This window comes from Filicampus tigris, chromosome 13 (assembly GCF_054856515.1).
Source record: "Filicampus tigris isolate MCC_2025a chromosome 13, RoL_Ftig_1.0, whole genome shotgun sequence".
NCBI lineage: Eukaryota > Metazoa > Chordata > Actinopteri > Syngnathiformes > Syngnathidae > Filicampus > Filicampus tigris.
In genome coordinates, this window is record NC_141229.1 from 13,376,881 (window position 1) to 13,398,695 (window position 21,815).

The 21,815-nt window shown below is 39.6% G+C and overlaps 2 protein-coding genes across 7 annotated transcripts in view; both read right to left on the minus strand.

The window, feature by feature from the left end:
- Positions 1 to 5,710, minus strand: part of LOC147137655 (regulator of G protein signaling 6-like) — a 46,030-nt gene extending 40,320 nt beyond the window's left edge. For 2 of the 3 annotated variants that reach the window (XR_015089244.1, XM_086048840.1), the window contains exons 1-2: positions 1,247 to 1,366; positions 116 to 211 (exon numbers count right to left, since the gene is read on the minus strand). Coding sequence is in view for 2 of the 3 variants with exons in the window: in XM_086048840.1 (XP_085904966.1) it covers positions 116 to 199 (84 nt within the window). In the remaining variant the exon portion in view is untranslated. Of the gene's footprint in view, positions 1 to 115; positions 212 to 1,246; positions 1,367 to 5,254 lie in introns of those variants that run through there. The other variant, XM_086048841.1, reaches the window with a different exon arrangement.
- A 3,937-nt stretch (positions 5,711 to 9,647) lies between these two features.
- Positions 9,648 to 21,815, minus strand: part of LOC147137656 (signal-induced proliferation-associated 1-like protein 1) — a 53,033-nt gene continuing 40,865 nt past the window's right edge. For 3 of the 4 annotated variants that reach the window (XM_086049857.1, XM_086049856.1, XM_086049858.1), the window contains 8 exons: positions 21,235 to 21,644; positions 19,017 to 19,202; positions 17,545 to 17,707; positions 16,512 to 16,710; positions 16,285 to 16,434; positions 15,007 to 15,124; positions 13,722 to 13,800; positions 9,648 to 13,159 (listed from right to left, as the gene is read on the minus strand). In XM_086049857.1, coding sequence (XP_085905983.1) covers positions 13,016 to 13,159; positions 13,722 to 13,800; positions 15,007 to 15,124; positions 16,285 to 16,434; positions 16,512 to 16,710; positions 17,545 to 17,707; positions 19,017 to 19,202; positions 21,235 to 21,644 — 1,449 coding nt within the window. In that variant the 3' untranslated portion in view covers positions 9,648 to 13,015. The remainder of the gene's footprint in view (positions 13,160 to 13,721; positions 13,801 to 15,006; positions 15,125 to 16,284; positions 16,435 to 16,511; positions 16,711 to 17,544; positions 17,708 to 19,016; positions 19,203 to 21,234; positions 21,645 to 21,815) is intronic. The other variant, XM_086049859.1, reaches the window with a different exon arrangement.

The window sequence follows — 21,815 nt, forward strand, 5'->3', positions numbered from 1 at the left end:
CGGTCTGAAGATGCAGACTGATACGGGCCAGTGAGCCGTCACAATCCAAGAGTCATCGCCTCGCAGTCGATGTTGTCCTTTGCCCCTCCCCCAACAACATTAGAGTCAGGCTTGCCTTTCTGTAGACGATCATGTTTGGAGAGTCCTCATCTGGATCTGTGAGGCCCGCGCCAACCCGCTCTTTGGAGCTCTCCGCCATCTTCACTCAGATCTGTCAGACAAAACGGACACACCATTTGAACAGCAGCACAAAACTAACATGCCTATGCAAAACTTCATTCTGACGCACTGCAATATGATTATGCTGCGATGAAGTTGGCTGTTGATTCTTTTGATTTTATACAGGTCATAAAAGGCACAAAGTAGAAGAAATTGTGATAAACTATGAAAAGTGTTGAAATTACACATTAAAAAAAGTTGGGTGAAATCAAAATTTCAAACGTTCAAATTTTAAGTTGAGCAATTAAGTTTTACTTTTGCGAAAATTGTCTCCCGCATTTCACAATAAAAAAAAATAAGTTCGCAGAATTGCCCTTTGTATTATACTGAAATTTAAAGACAAAAATTCAGCAAATTATTCTTGAGCAAACTTGCTTGCATTGTTGCCATAAAGGTCAGTTTATATTTTAAACTTGTTCCAATTTAAATGAGTTTTAGCTCAAAAAAGTATTTGTTCTTTTCACAGTGAGAGCACAGAGGAAATTTAAAAGTTAAATTACATAAAAAATATCATAAAAGTAGATTAAAAAAATTAATTGAGGCAAACATTTTGTAATGAGGACAAAGATACAATTTTAAAACAATTCTAATGGTTAGATGTACACAATTTCATTATAGGACAATGGCTGTTAAAGTTTTCCTTTAAATGTATATTCTCAAAAACAATGGTTTTGTTTCAACATTTTTCTTTTCCTCTAAAGTGACTTTTAGCTTTTCCTCATGAGGCACTGCCACAGTGAGTCACTCGTGGCCCACATACATTATCAAAAGCAAAAATATAAAACTTGAGATTTAAATAAAACGTATGGTAGTGATTTGTTACACCATATCATTGTCAAGTGTGCTCAGCTGAAGAAAGAAAGAAATGCAAGGTAGGGGTGCAGGTCAAATTCCAAATGTTTATTAATGAAAGTTGGAGGTCAAGTACGTAAACAACGACGACGACAACAACAACAACAACAACAAAAAACATCTCACACTTAAAGTCTAAACAAAAACTGAGAAACTAGTAGTGGCACACACTCACCAAGTACGGCAGGACTTTAGGACAACAACCAAAAACGGTGCCACAGCACAGGGGGAACTAAATACAATCTGAATAAAAACAAACAGGTGCGCAGAACAAACGGATGGCAGGAGCTGATTGGCTGACACAAGTGTAGCAGAGATCGCCAGACCAGGTGTAGACAATAACATGACGAGCAGACAAGTAAGGCCCAGACACAAGAAAACAATTCACATCGCAACGCAATCCGGAACTAAGGAAAAAGAAAATCCAAACAAAAACACAGATCATGACATCTCTCATGGTTTTATCCACACATTTTTACATTTCATATTTTCTGTTTAGAGCTGTTTTTTTTCTGTACAGATAGTAATGCTAGTCCAAAAACTACTGAAGCTCTTTTTTATGTTATGCAAAGAGGCTGGTTGTTACCAGATAAACAAAACTATTAGCCTACTGTCTTCTATTTATTCTTCTTCTTCTACTACTACTCTTTGTTCTTCTCCATCCTGCCTCCCACAGGTCAAAATTGGTACTGGTAATTGGCAGACATCTGGTTAAGGGAGGAGACTCACAACTGTCTGTGGGGCAGGGGCGGAGCCATGGGTGGGCCTGAGTGTGCACAGGCCCACCCAGATTGATAGACTGCCCACCCAGTGGAATTCACGAAAAAAAAAAAAAAAAGTTTAGTAAATTATTATTGAATTAGTGTGTCGTTGTGTTTTTTATTTCATTGAATATTAAAAGTGTCATAATTATGGTTGTTTAAGGAATATCCAAACTTCATATTATTCAGTTTGTCGTTTTATTTGAATATGCGACGTGTCGGGACAGGAAAATTGTGCTCAGTGAGAGAAATATTCACGCCCACCCTGATTTTTCCAGGCCCACCCATTAGCCACATTCTGGCTCCGCCCCTGCTGTGGTGACGTGATTATGTGTATGGTGTGCAGTGTTGGTCATCTCCAGTACATCACATACAGTAAGAGCAGTAAGAACAGCCTTTCCGAGCCATGCGTCTTACTGTGTATCTTCTTAGATTGGCTGTCTTTTTTTCTTACGGTGAATGACAGCAGTGAAATGTTATTATTTTTCCACGTAAGCCGGTTATTAGAAAGTGTTGATGGTTACCTCTGATCTGGCACATTAAAGCCTTTTCCCCACCCACTCACCCACCGAGCGCTTTGAGAGCTACTGTTAAGAGATTTATTAACAACCTCGCCATCACTTTCTCCAGGCTGTCTCCCCTCGCGAACGCCCTCCCTCCCCTTCTCTCCGACGCTCCGTGTTGAATTAATTCCGCTCCACAAAGGATTTTCATAACCCCGGCTCACACATACTTTGCCACCGAGGGCTCCTGTGTGTATTAAATGGGTTAAGGCCTTTGTTAGTCCTTTAATCGGCCTGCGTAGACAGAGGTGAGGGGGTTGGATTACATGCCCTATACACGCTTCCCCGTGTTTGCCTCTTGCAGAAATATATCAAAGTGCAGTACAGTGAGAGAAATAAGGAAATATTCAAGCAACACAAATGCCACCTCTGTGATATATCTCACTTTTTTTTCATTGCCATCACTTCTGTTGTTCTCTGGTAGCATCACAAAAAAACTGGTAAAATCCTAAAAAAAAGTCAACATTTACAGCAAACCTAGGCTTTATTCTGGCCATTTGTGTCCATCTTGCATCTGTTTTTTGTAACCATTTTAGCAGTGTTCATGCCAATGTAAGGAAACTTCCCAAGGGTGGGAATTTTTAGATTTTTAGCTGACGTTGTCATTGGGAACTTCAGCTCTTTAAAAATATCAATATTTTACTGTTTAAACCAAAATGGTACATCATGGTCTCTTTTGACCAACTGAAACCCATGTAGACAACATTTGTTAAATTTATATTTACTGTATTGGGTAAGGGCGGCACGGTGATCGACTGGTTAGCACGTCCGCCTCACAGTTCAGAGGTCGTGGGTTCGATCCTGGCTCCGGCCTCCCTGTGTGGAGTTTGCATGTTCTCCCCGTGCCTGCGTGGGTTTTCTCCAGGTACTCCGGTTTCCTCCCACATTCCAAAACATGCATGGTAAGTTGATTGGACTCTCTAAATTGCCCCTAGGTGTGATTGTGTGTGCGGATGTTTGTCTGTCTCTGTGTGCCCTGCGATTGGCTGGCAACCAATTCAGGGTGTCCCCCGCCTACTGCCCGAAGACAGCTGGGATGGGCTCCAGCACGCCCGCAACCCTTGTGAGGAGAAGCAGTATCGAAGATGGATGTATGTATTGAGTAACCGAATTCGGCTAAAAATGGGGTTTATTCTAGACCCAAAATTGTGTTTAAAAATATCTGTATTTGGACATTGGATCAATTTCATGTAATATTCTTCATTTCCAGAAGGGACGTTTCATGGCTTACTTAGAAAATGGATGGTACGATTTTGATTTTAACAAGTACAGAGGCCCTCTCCTGACCTTGGAGAAGAAATACATTTTGATAGAATTTATCAGCTGGATAAGTGACACTGAAAATACGTGTCAGAAAGGTTCCAAGACCGGTCTCACAAAAGTGATATTTCAAACCCAAACGACAAGCTCCATGTTTTCCTCTTCAATATGGGCTAGAGTCGGTGGGATGTAGGAGGGGCATGTGTTACCCCAGGGAACATGCCTTTTTTTATTTTCTTATACTGTACTAGAAAAAAGTGTAATTGCACATCCGCTACAGTAGGTGGCAGTGGTGCTCTCATTGTCTTTTTGTGTTTTCCTAAATGTTATTAACGATACAATGTTATGCAGGATTGTACTAATAACAATTTTAGATACAAATGAGAGTCAGGGTGGAGAGTTTGGGGGGTTCACAAAAATGTCTCCTTCCAGGAGGCCATAACAGAAAATAATTGAGAGGCACTGCCCTAAGTGAATAAGTAATAATCCATCCTCAGCACACTTAGTGCCGCCAGTAGTGTTGGATGGATGCAATACTGACCCCCATTGGCTGACACGTAGGCCTACTGTACGTGCTCTTGTAGCAGACAGCTAATCTTTGGCTGCTTCGAAAGGCGGCCACATGGATTGCAGTGTGCCTACCTTGAAGTAAACAATAGCATGCCAATAGGTCCCCTGGGAACGGGAAGCTGTAATTCTAGAGAACAGCTTGAGGAAAAATAAAGATTTTAGTTTATTTATTTATTTTGGGCTAAAGGCAAATGTATATTCAAAATAACACCAGTTACCCAGGGGAAATTAGTGTTTAGTTTGGTTTTTAAGCTAACTTTAGCTGTTTTATAGGCAAAATGAGAAAAAAAAATCCTCTTGTGGTGGGACAATAGCCCTCCTGGGATTAGGAAACGGGAAGCACATCTTTGGGGGAAAAAAAAAAAGAAAATCACTTTTTTTTTGGAAGCTGATTCAAACAGCTAGTGCTAAAGGGGAATTGGAAAAAAAATATCTATTTCTATTTTATTTTTTTGTCTTTCAACTGTGAGGCGATAACAGTTTGCTGGATCTGGAAACTGTAATTCTAGAGAACATCTTGAGAAAAAAAAAAAAAAAAACTAGCCATCCATCTATTTTCTATCAAGCCTGTCCTCATTGGGGTAGTGGGTGAGCTGGAGCCTATAGCTCATTCTGGACAAGAGGCGGGGTGTGTCATATTCACACCTCTGAACAATTTAGAGTCTTCATTAAATTAGCTGCCCCCTGAGTGACCCCTGAACATGCACCCTGAACCTTAGGACACCTGCCAACCACTAGACCACAAAATTCAAAACTAACTTCAGCTGCGTAAAAAGCATTTTTTTTTCTGTGATGCGACAATAGTTCTCCAGGGTCAAGCAACAACTTCCCCACCCCATAAAACTGCCTCAGCATGCAAACGAATGGCCGCGGAGGGACGGCACAGGATGTCAATTGAAGTGAAACAATATCAAATCACGCAGCGACCGGCGTACAAATCACATTCCGTGCCCACTGGCAGTCACCCTCGTGATGTGTGCGCCACATGTGTGACACCTGCCAGCTGCCACAAAGTGAAGCCTCCATTACCTTTGAAAGCAAAGAGCGGCCGGTCCTGTCCACTCACTGCGGTCCCTTCCGCCGGCTTGGCTCCCTCCTTAGCAACAAGCGGCAGGCGGGTTCATGGGTGTCATTGGCAAGATGAGAAGAGGGGATGAAGAAGGAGAAAAGGAAGACCGAGGGAGAGAGAGGAAAGAGAGAGAGGAGCAGGATTTCTCGCTGCAGCGTGTTCCTCCTCCTCCTTTTCACTCTGGTGGTTTAGTTGAGGAGATCCTCACGTCGTCCTCTCCTCTCCCTCTGTCTGCTTGAGGGTGAGAGAGAGCGAGAGAGAGAGAGAGAGAGAGAGAGAGAGAGAGAGAGTGAGAGAGACAGAGGGAGAGGGGCAGATCAAGTTGGCAAGAGTGGAGGAATGAAGGAATTGAGAGAATGTAAAGAGAAGAGAGAGAGAGCATGCGTATATGTGCAGTATAAAAAAAGAAGCGTTCCACGAGCAGCGGCGGCTAAGTTGTGAATGCTGTATTGCCGCCGAGTGAAAGCTTAGCGTGCTTATTCTCCTAAGTAGGCTAGGAGTTATTTTTATACCTCATCTCTATAAATCACTGCATTATGTAATAATATAAAACTTGTAGCTTGAGGATGCACGTTTGCATGTCACTTCCTTCAACATGGAGTTATTCAAGCTTAAATGGCAATGGATGCTTTTTTTTTTTTTTTTTTTTTTCACGATAACCTTTCCCCGTAATGCTTGACATCCTCATGCGAGGGATGCTGTGCAAATGCATGGTATTGACTTTATTCCTAACAGCCTATTCACTCTATTTTGTAGGTTGACTCTTAGCTGCACTGCTTGGAGTATGTGTATGTAGTAATCTATTTACATTTTAATTTTTTATGCCAATTTTTTGGAGATGATGATTTGCTGATGTGTCAATTTTCAGTGTAGTGCCAACGACTGCCAAGGAGGACTTACTTGATGTCAGATTATTATTATTATTTATTTATTTTTTTTGCCTTCAAGTATCTGTGGCTCGTCTTGGCAGCCTGATAGTCGATACCTTAAAATAAGGTCGCATCAGCCCGAACTCGATACCTGGTATCGGTGCTTGTCTATACCTAGTATTTTCTGGTTAAGGACTATACAAATAAACGACTTGACTTCTATATTACAACGTGATAGTGGTGATAATATGAGGTGGGTGAGGTCGAGTATGGAGACTAATAGCTTGATATGGTTCTCTTTCTCGGTGTTATCTTAGTGCAAAGGGGCAAAAACAAAACCAAAATCATCAATTGCCACTTTGCAGCCAAACCCATCTCCATGTTTTATTCCACCTTACAAATGAGGATTGTTGTGATTTACAAGGCTAAACAAATGAAGGGAGAAACAAATGAGTGCAGGACCAGCAGTCTTGTCTGAAGCAGACAGTTTTGGGGGGCTGTGTTGTCTCATGCAAATTAGCCACAGCTAAACCGCCTATTGCGGGGTGTGATGATGTGCGTACATCTTTGTGTGGCAATGAAGACGACTCAACGTCAATCCTGGAAGAAACACGACTGCCACTTAACCCAGTTGATTCGGTTTGTGTCAGCGTTCCCACAATCAAATGAAAAAGTAAATGAAAAAGGCTTGAAGGCGGTTCTGGATCTTTGTCCTGCCTAACTGTCAAGTCATGGGATGGGAAATTAACCCGGTTTTGGAGAAGACCCAAATAAACCTACAAACAAACAATAAAAAGTCAATTACCTTAATATGTCCCTTTTGAAATATCTAAATGGCTCATTTTGCAGAAAGAGGCATCTCACATAAAATTGACTTGGTAGTGTAATTTCACACTTGATGGGTGGGCGGGCACACCAGAGATCCGTTTAGTTGAATACAAGCAGTTAAAAAGTCAGTTTTGCATAATATGCCCCCTTTAAACAATATTAGCAATGTCTAATCCGTTTTGGTATAGCATGCATATCTTTTTTTTTGTGTGACTATTTGTAACAGGGTGGCCCGCCATTACTCACGTTCACTATAAATATCTCGAATGTATATATGGTATGTATACATGTGTGTGTGTGCCCATCGTAGGCAAGGTGTCAGGCTGGAATTTTTCAATCTGCTTTAAAGGGGCCAAGGCTGCTATAATCTGCATGAAAGCTAAATTATTAAACGTCCGGTTCACTGACACTGAGTGACGCTGCTCCCCACACACGTACACGCACGTACGCGCGCGCGCACGCACGCACGCGCGCGCGTGTTAGCTTACAAAAGCTGCAAATACAAACAATGGCAAGTCAAGTAAAAGTGATACATACCAAGCAGAAGGCGTAACTCTGCTGGTTTAACATTTTTTAATTTCATGCGCCATTGATTTTCACCCTCAATCACGCAGTGAAACATATTTGTTGACTTAAGTGGGTGCAAAAACGTTCATATGTGGCAACCAACCAACAACAACAAAAAAGACAATTATGACAAATTTGGACCAAGTATTAGATAGTGATGATATCACTTATTGGAACAGACTCAATATTTGTGCACAATATCATCAGTTACCATGAGAAGAACCATATATGTTTAAATTAAAAACCTCTAAATGGTCTAAACGGTTGACAAAAAGACACAAAAACTCCCGTGCGAAGGACTTTTGGGCACAAAGGCCTTGTCGTCATCATGTAGAACAAAATAAGTTCTGCATTACGGAGTAAATGCCCCAGTAGGATTATTCTTTCATGACATGTAAACATTAACAGTTTCATGTGATTCTTTCTCTTTTTATAACACATGATAACCTTTTTTTCTACATAAGCATTGAGAAATTTCAAATCAGTCGAATTGGCTCATGACTGCTTAAGCCTGTGAAATCTGTTGTAAATGTTGAGCTTAAAAACAGAGACTCCATCTGGTACAATTACATGGTTCATAGTTGGAATCGTTTAAGAAGTTTCAAGTCATTGAAGAATTGTTTGGCACAGAGGAATTTGTGGTGAATAACAGTGCCCTCACCTGGGGGAATTCCTTGCTTGTGCAGAGAATTTTTTAGTCAGACACTGCTGAGGCGAGAGTAAGACCTTTCCAAAGTTACAAAAAAGTTAGTTATTTCTAACTTTATAACAGGTTGATTGGATTTTTAAGTTATTAATGAGGTATGCAATATACATATACATATATATATATATATACATACATATGTATATATATCTATATATATACATATATATACATACATACATATAGATACATATACATATATACACATATATATACACATACATATATATATACATAAATATATATATACACATACATATATATATATATAAATATATATATACACATACATATATATATACACATACATATATACATATATATATATGTATATATATACACACACATACATACATAATAAATAAAGAAAGAAAGAGGAGAGGTTTGGTATCGTAATCAGGTTGTTGATTGTGTCTGAATTTTAAATCAATTAGACTTCCTTAATAATAATAATAATAATAATAATAATGCATCAGATTTATATAGCTCTTTTCTGGACACTCAAATGGTGACTATTTCAGCACATCCATCTGTTTGAAGGTTTCAGGATTGATAACAGCACCCCTTCAGTTAAAGTGTGTTGGAATTGTGCAAGAAATGTCAAGACAGTCAGACAAGTTGCTGAGATTTTTGGCCTAACAAAATTGCCACCACCTGAAAAAAAATTGTCTCCTTTTATTTAAAGGGTCATTGAGCTGAAATGTGAGAGAAGATTGAGGTCAATTGGACTTACTTGGTGAGAGAGATTTAGCTGACAGCCCTGATATCAGACAATAATTCCATGGTTAAAAGGCGTTATTTGTATATCACGCTGGAATTGTGTCACAAATTTCATTGCTCTGTTCAAAGTGATCTAGGCAACCTAAACATTCTGGTGCTGGAGCTAGAGCTCTGGAAAGTATCATTTCGCCAATCTAAATGCACTCAACGTCAATAGCCGACACCTCTTAAGTTCTCATCCATCAATCTGCCCCATCCAGACTCATCTATTTGCGATTGATTAATGATGCCTGAGTGGGAAAGCAGCAGGTATTCACAATAAAACAGCCAGAGGCCGTCGGCAGGCAGATTATTGACAGCTCGCCATTTACTCTTTCAAACGCCTGAGATGGCCTTGACACTACTCGCCCATTTTCTTGCTATTAAGTAGATCAGGCCACAACATTAGGTACACCTGAACAATCATGCACTTGCAATCACCATCTCAAAAACTGGTCGTGGTCTGGTCTCACTCAAAAAGTGCAGTTTCACTGTTTTGAATCTTATTCGACTCAGCAACACCTAACACGGTGGCCGGTGGGTTTTAGGCAGCGTTGAAGCCCCATGCATACCAAAAATAAACAAACTCACAACAATGAATAAAGGGCCTCGCTGTGAGACAGATAATAATTGAACAAAATATCTTTAATAGATATAAACATTTTGTACACATCACAGGTGAATGGAAAGAGAGTCACATGCCGTCACACGTGTTCAGGATGAAGGTTCAAGAAGGGGCGTCAGACTCTGTCTAACTGCCAATACGCTTTCCTCTACAGACGCAGCTGTTTTCAAAATAATAATAATAGCAAATATCAATGACGGTGCAAATTGAGTTGAGGATTAGACTGTCTTCTTGAAGAGCTGCACGCTGGTAGGGTATCAGAGTTAAGAAGGAAAAGGCTTAAATGGAGCGGATTTTTTTGGAGGGGTCAGGCTTACAATGGAATCACACAGAAAAGCACCAGGAGCTGCAATCTCACAATATTTGACCATTAACATAATGAACAGTACCAGATGAAGGATCACATTGGAGGCTCTCGGCATGCGTCGTCAGTTCCATGTACTGTGACAATTGACATGTTGTCAACACAAGGCGGTACTCTGCTGCATAATTTCTATTAAAAAAATGTAATAATAATAATTAATGCACTGTATTAAGTCGAATTCCTGAAGGGCGATTCAATTGACAGCCTGCGGCATGTTTTGGTTACACAAGAGACAGAGAGGTTTACCGCTGGAAAGTTGAGTGGAATTTGCAAAGGGGATTAACAGGAATTAACGGGAATAAATTGGAAATTTGATAAATATCAGGGTTGTCTGAGCAGAGCAATCTTTAATATGGAGTTAAATATATTTAATCTATTGTAACTGAGTTCATACACTACCCCAAAACATCAAAAGTGAATTAGAAAAATAACTTTAGTGACATTTACAATTTATAGTTGTATATTAGGGCTGCACAATATATCGAAAAAGTATTGATATCTCGATAATGGCAAACGATATATGCATAACGCGAAGACATGGAATACGTTTTTTATGGAATTTTATGATTTTATCTGAATTTGACCAGTCAGACGTAAATTTAAATGTGTATCGCAATCCAATAGTTGAACATTATCTTAGGTAATTGCAATTAATAAGTTAAGAACACATTGAGCTCGCTTATTTTGCTGCAGGAAAACATTTTATTCTTTCGTTAGATAGTAAAAATTGCATTTCATTAGGTATAGGTTGAATATCGCAATAATATTGATAACGCTATATTCAAAAACTATATCGCATATCGTACGTTTTTCCAATATCGTGCAGCCCTACTGTATACAAACACAGGTGAATCTCAATAAATTTAAATTTCATCAAAGCCCTCATTTATTTCAGTCTTTTAATTTAAAAAGTGAAACTCATAACTGGCAGCCCGCACTCTGCATGTTTGTTGATTCATTTTTTAAATAAAAATATTTACTGTAGTGGCGTAGATTTATGTTATGATAACAGTGTTCACCACTAGATGGCAACGACAATGCCTCCAACCCCAAGACTGTACTTCTCCATCAGATTAGAAGAAAGAGCAAATGAGGTCAAGAAATTTGTTGTCTTTCAGGTAAAATAGGAAGCAGATTACATGTTGCCCAAATTTCAACGCAAGCCTATCTGCCAAATTTGCTTAGAGACTCCATCAGCCATGAAAGATTTCAACCGAAGTCGCCACTACAGCTAGCACACAAACAGCATTTTTATATTTCTTACAAAACCGTTGACAGCTTGTTATTTTTTACAAAAGCTGTTGACAGTTCGTTGGAAGTGCATGAGGAGTTATTGTAGTACCAAAACAGTGCTTCATAGCAGAGTTACAAACGTATGCTTGCTTAACGGGACAAGCGGCTGCTGTGACGGGGCATTCATTTTACTGCCCTATACTGCAGTTATGCAGGTGTGTGAGTCAGCCTCTTTTATTGGGTTATTTTGTAAGACATGCAGGTCAAACACACAGTAGTATACTATGCTTCACAATGATAGCAAGTGTCAGGATCAAAAGGTGACATCGCTATGAACGCTTGGCCAGTTATCCCTGTGCTAACTTTTCTAACACAGATTCATTTTTTGTAGCCAAGGACCAAAAAATGACCAAACTTTGTGGCTTCATGTGATGCCTACTCAGAATTGTTTTTATGCAGGAGAGTCCTTTGCACAAGGGAGAAAAGAAAAATCACTGTATGTGGTTATTTTTGTGTTTGCTTTAAAACCTTTGCAGTTAAGGAGTGGCTCTTTTATATACATTTGAGCATTAAAATATATTAAGATGCTGTTCTGTACATTGGTTGAGTTTCACATTTTGAATTGACCAACTGAAAAAAAAGAGTTTTTTAAAGATATTCTAATTTATCGAGATGCGCCTGTAAATATATATTTTTAATATGAAATATCACATACAGGTACATGCTTATGGCCCAATACAATTAGCGCAAATCCAGTAAATTCTCGCAAATGATGTGTAATGGAATATTACTGAAATTCCTGAAATACAAATATACTTCTCATTCTCAACCATACAGTCGACCAATTCAGGCAAACAAAGAAATATTTTGCCATATCTTGACTCATACACACATTTCTTGATTTTTTTTCAATTTAAATACACTCATTTCGATGCATCTGATTGTGTGGCATACATGAAGGCATCCCCACCTGTGTATGGCTGGTTTCTCGTTTGTGACATCAAGATATTCATAAATACTCTTTAAATATCTCATTGAGGAGGGTGTGGGAAAGGAGGTGAGAAAAATAAATCATATATTTACAAGATGGTGGAATAAATGAGCCGTCAAAGCAATTTCCTGACAACCGCAATCTGGCCTGTGTTTTTTGTTTTTGTTTTTTTTGTACAAAAGATAAACTGTTTGCATCTGCAACTGTACACTTGCAGCTTGTGACAATCTTTTACACGGGACAGAAGCCTGACTTTACAGTGTTTACAGTATGTGCTATGCAAAGGCTGTCTGTATGTTTACTCACACTGCTACAATAATAGGATATATTTATCTATTATCATTTAGCGCATATATACATATATATACATATATATATATATATATATATATATATATATATATATATATATATATATACATACATACATATATAAACGTATGTATACGTATGTATGTATATATACGTATACAGTATATACATGTACAGTATATACACACGCACACACAAATTGTCTGTATTTTTAATTGGTTCTCTGACATGCAGGGACAAGTCAGCACCATTGGTCAATTCTTAAGGGAGGGAGCGCATGCGTGCTCTGTCATTTTGTAACCATCGGATGAAGTCCTATGACGTTGGCACCGGTATGACGTAAACAAGAGTAAGCATCCGTTGGTTTTGAAGAGCATGAGTGGGCCCTCCTTGAAGGGCAACAAAAAAATGACGTGCGTACAGCTGAGTTTTAGTGGTCGTACTCCCTTGCGGCTGCATCGTCGCCGTCAGTTCATGTCGATGGTGTTGAAGACCCATTCGGTGAACTTCTTGAGCTTGGCTGAAGCGCTGTACGACTCCTCCAGAAGGCGCTGGTTGTCTTCGCGCAAGCCCTGGATCTGAATTTGCAAAGACACCTTGGCATCCTTCTCCTGCAAGAAAGAGAACACTGTTATTTGCTGATAAAAAAAACTCACCTATTTGCCGTCAGGCCATTGGCATGTTTAATTAAAATTCCCATCAGGTGGCATCTTGGCGCCAAGCAATTATGTTGAACTGCATTTAGTAAGGCCATAGCCTTGACCTAATAGAAAAATGAGTGCTTTGCCGCCATCTTGTGGCATCAATTACAAACCGTCATGCAATTTTTCTCACGAAAGCTCATTTGAAACAACGTGGCATTTTTGATTGAGTCTGTGATTGAAATTTCTAATCGCAGCAAAACTAGTTGATGACAGTCATCCATTCATGAAAACTAGTTGCAGAACCCCGCAAATTGTTTCTTTGTACAACCGTTTTGGTTGATTTTTACTCTTGAATGACATGAATCATAAAATGTAAAACATTGCCTGCACTGTCAAACAGTTCAGGTCGGGAACAAATTTATTAACTTGATATTACTTCCAACATTCAAAATCAAATGGACACCTCTAAGGAAGTGACATTTCAATTGTGCAATAGTGTACTTCAGCAAAAGTTGTCAATTCAATTCACCTTTTTCAGGTCTTCCTGTAACGCCTTAACCATTGACTCCAGTTGGCTAACTTTCCCCATTAAACAGGCTGGTGTCTCGCTGTGAGAAAAAAAAAAAAGAAAAGGACAACCACATCATTAACTGAGACAAACTTTGGCACTTGTACAAGTGTTTTAAAATGCAGCTATTTCACAGCACAGTTGAGTCCTGGACACTAAAATCCTCCCCTGGTTTTGGTCTGCTGATTCTACAGCACAGCTTTAATGAGCTATTTCCTCACCTAGTGGCCTGGGGTGTTTACCTACGTAACTGCAGAAAGTACAACATATCTATTAGGGATAGGCCGTTTAGAGTATTGTGTATGACATGCTGTCCCACAAGCCAAAATGCTTTTGTCGTCAACTTTGATTGACAGACAGATATTAATTGAATTTAATATTCAGTTACTTATTCTTGTTTTTTTTCCCTGTGGAATATATCCAAAAACTATTTGCATGGATTTGTCTGAAATGTCTTGAGATGCCACTAGATGGTGCCAAAGTGTCAAGAAAGCATGTTGAAATGTTACATCTCGACTAAGAGAGAAGTTTTGTATGTTGGGGAGAATCTACATTTAGCCTGGGTTGTTAGCGGAAGTGTTACGAGAGAGTCTTCCTCCTATGTGCACATATATGTGCACTTTCAATGCATTTTTTCTAAATCAAAGCATTTTTTAAGGGTAGTGTAATGTATTGTGTAACAGTATTAATAATACAGTATATTAATATAGACACTTTCAGCATACATTGTACTGATTGAATTCCTATAATTGGACTCTGTCATATAACTAATTGAGATAAGCATATATAGAATTCTACTTTTTGGACTAAATTGTAAAAAAAAACAAAAACAAAAAAAAAACAAGACCTAATCTAAATTCAATACTGCACAAGGAAGTCGTTTACAATGACGAGTAGCAGCCGGTAAATCTCCACATTACAGTTCATCTGAGAGACTGTTTACATGCTTCGGAAGGGATTGCTGTTCAGGTTAGCAGCCTGTTAAATGTCTGTTGAAGCAATAGAGCCAAGCTACAAACGCATCACAGTAAAAGTAATTACAATCTTTCGTTTTTAGGATGAGGGGTTTATTTTTCAAGTGGGACCTTGCAGGCAGTGAGTAATTGAGAGACAGTGGGCCACAATTTGAAGAAAGGTGGTAATTCATCATTAGTGGTCTTTGGTGGTAATGCACTCTGCAAGCAAAGAGCTGGACACCAGTAGATAAGCACAAGTGGTCCAAAGCCGGCGACTCGATCGCTCTTACCCAGGCGAGGGCTGCCTCAGCGGGGCCGCCTGAGGCTCAGCCTGCTGGGGGCTGACACCTGCTGGGCTCTCAGCCACGGCGTTCTCCTCCTGGGCCGCCAGATAGACCAATCTCTGCTCTGCAGGACCAAGCGCACACAGAGATAACTATTAGAACTGCTTGACTCCTGGGAAGTGGAGACAATGAAGACAGACAGCGACCTCCTTTGGTTGTGATCAGTATTGCATTAGCCTTTTTGGTACAGGGGTCTTCAGTTTTCGATGTACATTGGTTTGGTTCCTACTTGCATCACTAACCTACGCTGATGTAGTAATAAAGTACCACAGCTGCAAAGTTGTAGAAAATTCTGGAACATTTTTTTTTCATGTTTCTGGTAAATTTCCAAGGAAAATGAAACTGACATAGACTGACTTAGACATTAGCAAGTTTTAAATATTTTAAGTAACAATTCTTTCATTTAAAAGAACACATGTTAAATTAAATATTACTCATCCTCCCAATCCATTCAAAAATTAACAAAATGCACCCTTCTCATCTAAAAATACCAACAAAGACCGATTGGAAAATGGTACATGAAAAGAGCCCCATTTCCCCAGTTATAAAAATCATCTCTGTAGAGTGATGTTGAAATTCATAGTACATGTAGATTCAACTGTGCTTGCATGAAATCTGGTGTTTTTAGCCAGAATTATGTTAAAATATATTTTCCCCTTCTTGATTTCAAGTCTCTATTAAGAACCAATTTCTAATTTTGCACAAATTTATTTCTATTCAATCTCACGAAAAAATGGGAACTTTGCACATATTCTTACGCCGCTGCGCTAATTAGTTCACTGCGCGCCATCTGTAGCCTCAAAATGTGAAACTAAGTATGGCAAATATTTGTTAAAAAAAAAAAAATCCAGGCCATAAATGTAAAACAACCAATTGAGAAACAGTGAGTACGGCAGCAACCGAGCGTGCCTTCTTGAGTTGTGTGGGGAGTGGCGGTATACTATTATGCAGCTGCATTGCGCAGATTTGTGGCAATACATTTCATAATTGCAGTAAATATTTGTACATATTAAGTAATGTTTATTAAGTCAGTACAGTACAAGTATATGACGTCATTAATATACTCTAAGTATAGTAAGCAATATTTGAAACTTGTGACGATACATCGCAATTATATCAGAGATTTTAATGTGCCCAAAACTAAGGTGCAGAAGAGTAATTGGTTCAGGAACCCTAGTTTGACAACCACTGCCCCACAGTTCAAATTTTCCAACATGAGCCTACCCTCAAAGGCCTTGGCGGCATCCACCAGGTGGGCCCAGTCCAGCGGGCCATCTGTCCTGGTGTCAGGGAGGGGCATGAGGGCAGGATCCTGAACTTGCTGCTTTGCCTTCTCTTGCGCTAAATCGGTGCTCTCCGGTGCAGATAGGTTTCCTGGAAAGGAGAAAGCGCAAAGTCAAACGCCACTGCACAGATTCGAACTCTGTTTAGCGTTATTAGCCAAATTGTACCCAGGGATTTGTGCGACGTTCGGCGGCTGGCTGCGTTGCGAGCGGTGGGCGAGCGCGGCACGGTCGAGCAGCTGAACAGAAGGTCAGTGGGGGTGTCACGCTTGTCGCTGGACATGGACCCCCTCTGCCCGCTGTAAATGCTCTCATCTGACAGGGTCCTCTGGAGGGAGCGCCGGGTAGGCGTCGGGGCAGGGAACGGCTTGGGAGAAGGGGAGGGGGAGACCACTATTATTTCATCCACTGCCATTAACGTATGTATTTGTCTTTTCACAGTGCAGCCATTCAATCCCAGGAATTTATTTATATCTTTTTCAATTTTTTTTCAAACATTAGGGAATAAGAGGGTCTGAAAATGTTCGGTAGTGAAATAGTTAAAAATTGAAATGATTTGCTTTATCAATAGTATGGTTGATTTGCTTTATCAATAGTGTATATATATATATATATATATATGTATATATATATATATATATATATATATATATATATACACACAATCACATTTCAATTAATTGCCCAGCCCTATATTAATACTAGCATTAATTTGCACTTGACATTTAATTGATTGTGTTGCTCATATCATATCATAGTTGGTCCCATTCCCAATCCTGTGCTATGGCTATCATGGTTTTCTTGTCGGTGTCACAAAAAACACACAAAAAAATAACACTTGCGGTAGATTTGTTTATATGCTCATTGAGTATCATTAGAATTGCCCATGGCACACTTCAGTATGTTTTTGAACTGCAAGTTTTGTATCACTTTTGAGGCATGTTCTTCCAGAACATTTTGTTTGAACTCCAACGACTTTTAGAAAACTAGTGTTTGACAAGACCTCTCATGTGTAAAGTTGGGGTGTATTTGCGAATTGCAAACATTGACACTCCGGTGTCGTCTCATCACAGGCTTCCTGTTTGAGCCCACCAGAGACTTGTAAAAGTTTCTTGATGTCAGAGACATATTGACATTCAACTTTGGAGAGACCACTGTAAATTGTTACATTGATCTCAAAGTGAATCATCTGCCTGGATACCTTCTCCTCAGTGGTGGTGGGGGGAGGGCTGTCAAGCATGATGAGCTTCTTCAAGTCTTCTTCCAGGCTGGACTTGGCAGTGTGTCGCTGGGGCGACTGTGAGCCCCGCAGATTGGCTCTGAGCTGCGGCTGACTGACAAGGAGACCATCACTCTGGTGCCGTCTGGACAGAAGAGCAAAAAAAGCATTGCTGCACTGTAGCTACAGCTGCTCTCTCCTCAATAATGATGTTCATCCCAGGAATGCTTTTAGCCATTCAACTGAAGAAAAACTGAATGGATTTGCTCTGCAGCTCAAATCCGATTTTTCAAACAGCTGCATTTTTGTGACGATCAGATGCTTTTTTTGAATCTATATTTGTACACACACATACCTTGGTAGAAATATGCTAAATATTAGCATTTTGGGGGAAAATATGACAGATGACTGAACGGGCACCATCTCATTATTTTTATTCTCGCTATCTTTTTTTGTAATTATTGTGCTTTTCTATTTAATTTGAATCCCATTGGAAGTGAAATACATGACTTTGCTTGATCACTCATGTTTCGCTTTAAAGAATGATATGCATCTTACAAATTCTGCCAGGGTATGTAAAATGTTGTGCACAACTACTGTACATACACTAGGTCAATTGCATGCAAAATAAACTCAAAATTGGTTTTGGATCAAATTATTACCTCCATTTAGCTATTCACATAAAACACAAGTAAAACGAATCTGCTGAAACATGACATATATTGGTAATATAGTTTCATTATAAATCTGTTCATACAGCAAATTTTGTATTAATAATACAATAGACGGATAGATGGATGACCGGAACACACATCACACATTCCAATTTATTCAGTTTACCATTCAATTAAAAAAATAAAATAAAATAAACAAAAGTAAAATCAAATATTATTCTTAATTAACTCGTTCACTGCCATTGACGAATTTACTTGTCTTTTCACAGTCCAGCCATTCAATCCCAGGAATTTATTTATATATTTTTTCAAACGTTAAGGTAAAAGAGGGTCTGAAAATGTCTGGCAGTGAATGAGTTAATAAAACAATACATTTCTATAGTAAAATTTGATATTATATTTTATACTCTTACATGTTTTTTCTTTTTTATTTTAACATGAAGATTTTACCAACAATTTTATAACAATGAAGTTTCACAAAAAGATTTAAAAAAAAAAAGATAAATGAATAAAAATGCAAATGAAAATGTATAACATTTTCAAATGCCTGACTAGCTCTCAGAGCTTTATTCAATACCACATGGTGTCAGTGTTGCCTGCATTAAAAAAACAGGGGAGGGGGAGTCGGCATAACATGACAAGTGAGCCTATATATTCACTCCCAGTCAGTCATACATCAAGCAAAACAGCAGGAAGCCGTAGGATGCATCTCTCTCCCTACCCTGAAAGACAACTTGGACCAGATGCATCTTAAAGTATTCACAGACAGAGAAAACTTACTTCCGAGTGCTGCCAAAGTCGATAGAGTTAACAGTGCCTCCGGGTTTTTTCCAGCCGATTAAGAATTTTGAGGTGGCCCCCTGCCTCGGGTAGAAGGTCTTGGGCCCCGGGGAATTCTGAGAGGTGGGTGAGGTGTCGGTTGTCGCCTCCTCCTGATTTCCAGAGGGGCCAGAACTCAGTGTGCTGCTGGGGACAACAGAAGGACAAGAGCCAATTGAGATATACGAAATGGCTACATAAATTGAAAAAAAATCCCAGATTGAATGGCACATCTTCTGATGAAAGGCACGCGACAATCCAACAGAGCCAAATGAGACCACAAGGGCTGATATGATGATAGAAATAGACAGTTTTTAGTGTTTTAATAGGACTGTTTACTTTCGTGTTGTCACTTATGGAATTATTTATGTGCAATTTGGCAGTCTGCACATCTGGGTTATTTCATTTATTCCATGAATGTAAACAGTCTTGTCTGATATGTGCCACTAGACATTGAATCGGAATGGGCACTTGGACCTGCAGCGTACAATAAATCCAGCTTTATTGTGCGATGAAGCTACCTTCTTGCTGCTGTAAAAATGTGAATTTCACCATTGTGCCATGAATAAACGTTCACTATACTCAACTGTATTACAAGAGGCAAGTGGATGAAAGCACAGTGAGAGTGCAGTTCTAATCAGAGTTTTAGTTCTTAATTTCCTTCATTGACAACGTGGAAAATGAATATCACTTCATCAACCGATATAAATATTAGTCCCTCAGCCGAAGTCATCTGGGATCGCCTGCAGCTCGCCCGCAACCCTAATGAGGATAAGCAGCATATAAGATGGATAATAATAAGTACGTTTTTTGGGGATGTCAGAAAATACTAAGGAAATAATGTTTTTCCTTTTCCGTGTTCCAAAGATAGTCACCTATGTTCTGCTCAGAAAACATGGCATCAGATAAGTGACTATAAATCAGAAATATAATCTTTTATTTGCCCTAAATGCGCATCCAAATGCTCCCTTCTTGCTTTAAAGTAGTTTTTTCAAATGCAAGAAAGCAGTTCAATGACTAAAATGTTTTCTCTAGTTGCTTGCTGATTAATTCAGCCATAATAAAAACAGGACACGGTGTCCTTGCATCTAGCCCATCATCTGCAGAAGCAGAAGTTTTCAAGCCTCAAATTGCGCGCACGCGCGTGTGTGTGCGTGCGCACGTGCACGCACATATAAAACAAAGGCTCCAATGTACACGTCGAGTTATTTCTGGCTGGGTGAAGAAGCAAGGGAAGGGAGCTTTGGTTGATTCAAAGGAAGTGGGATTTAAAAGAGGACGGGGGGGAAACAGTGCTGAGCTCACAGTCTGCTTTTTTAGCAACTTCAAGCATTTCCTTTCTATCATGGATACTGGGGGATGGAGAGCGCACACACACACGCACGCACGCACACACACGCCCATACATACGCAGGCACATCCTTTGTTCAAAACCCAAACCGCAAAGCGTCTGACTTTTTCGCCTGCGATGATGCAGGATGTACTGTGGTACCTTGACTAATTCAATTCGTTCCATGACCAAGCTGGTAACTCGATCTACTTGTATAACAAATCAATTTTCCCCATTGAAAAGAACTGAAATACCATTAATCAATTTCAGCCACCCCAAGAGATTACTTTAATTAAGAAAGACATCGCTATGTTGTATAAAAACATAATAAGCGATGGTAAAAGAGATTAACTGAATTTATAGTACCGGTATACTATACATACTATTTATTGATTTAAACATTTAGCATTTATTCAACTACAAAAAGGAAACGTTAAATATAATTTAAAAGAACTAACTAAGTAAGTAAAATATAATAATACATTAAAATAGAATTAATAGAAAACTATATAAAAATGATTCCTGCTGTGTGCTCTTTGGCCTCTTAGGGGCAGTGTGGCGCACACCAGGAAATACACTTTGAAGGAAATAAATAGTAGAAAAAGGAAGTTGCAAACTTATTAATGTAACTCATTTTTTTCACATATTACAAAGAATATATGCCCATGAGTATTTCTATACTACCTCTGTGTATGTGTTCCTATATCTAATGCTAATTTTTGCTCACCGGTCAATAGGATTTTCCAGTGAGTGCTAGAATTAAGCCGGCAGTATTTAAATATACAATGTGGCACCACTGTATATGAAATACATTTGAGGACAAAATAACACATTACAGCAAGTGCACACCTGGAGTGGGAGGCGGAGTCACTCAGGGAGTAGGAAGTGGCATCAGGAAAGTCTGACGGGCTCTTCAAAGGATTCTCATCACCTCTTCCAGCAGGAACGAGGGACTCAGGAGTGGGCGGCGAAGTGTCGTCCCCTCCCTGCCCGTCCCCCTCGTCCTGCCACGGGACGCCGTCCGCGGCCCTGAAGGCGGCGTTGGAGGACGCCGTGCTGCTCTGTGTGGCGATGAAGGACGTGGCGTCGATGCCGCTGTCGGTGGACGTGCCCTGGAGGTAGGTGCCGAGCTCTAGATCGCCGCGCACTCCCGAACGCGAGCCCACCTCGTACCACTTGTCATCGCTGTGGGCGGAGCTCGAGGCATTGCTTGACAGTGTGTTGCTGCTGGACTGGCTGGAGGAATATGGCGCATCCACCTGTGCAACGCGCAAGACAGAAAGGTTTTATATCTCAGAGCAGTGATTCTCTTGGTGTGATTCCGTACAGTACAGTAATTTGCTGGAAAATAAAGTGACCATCATGATATCTTGGCTTGAACTATTTTGAAAAATAATTCATTTATGATTTCTTTTCTCAATATTGTGATT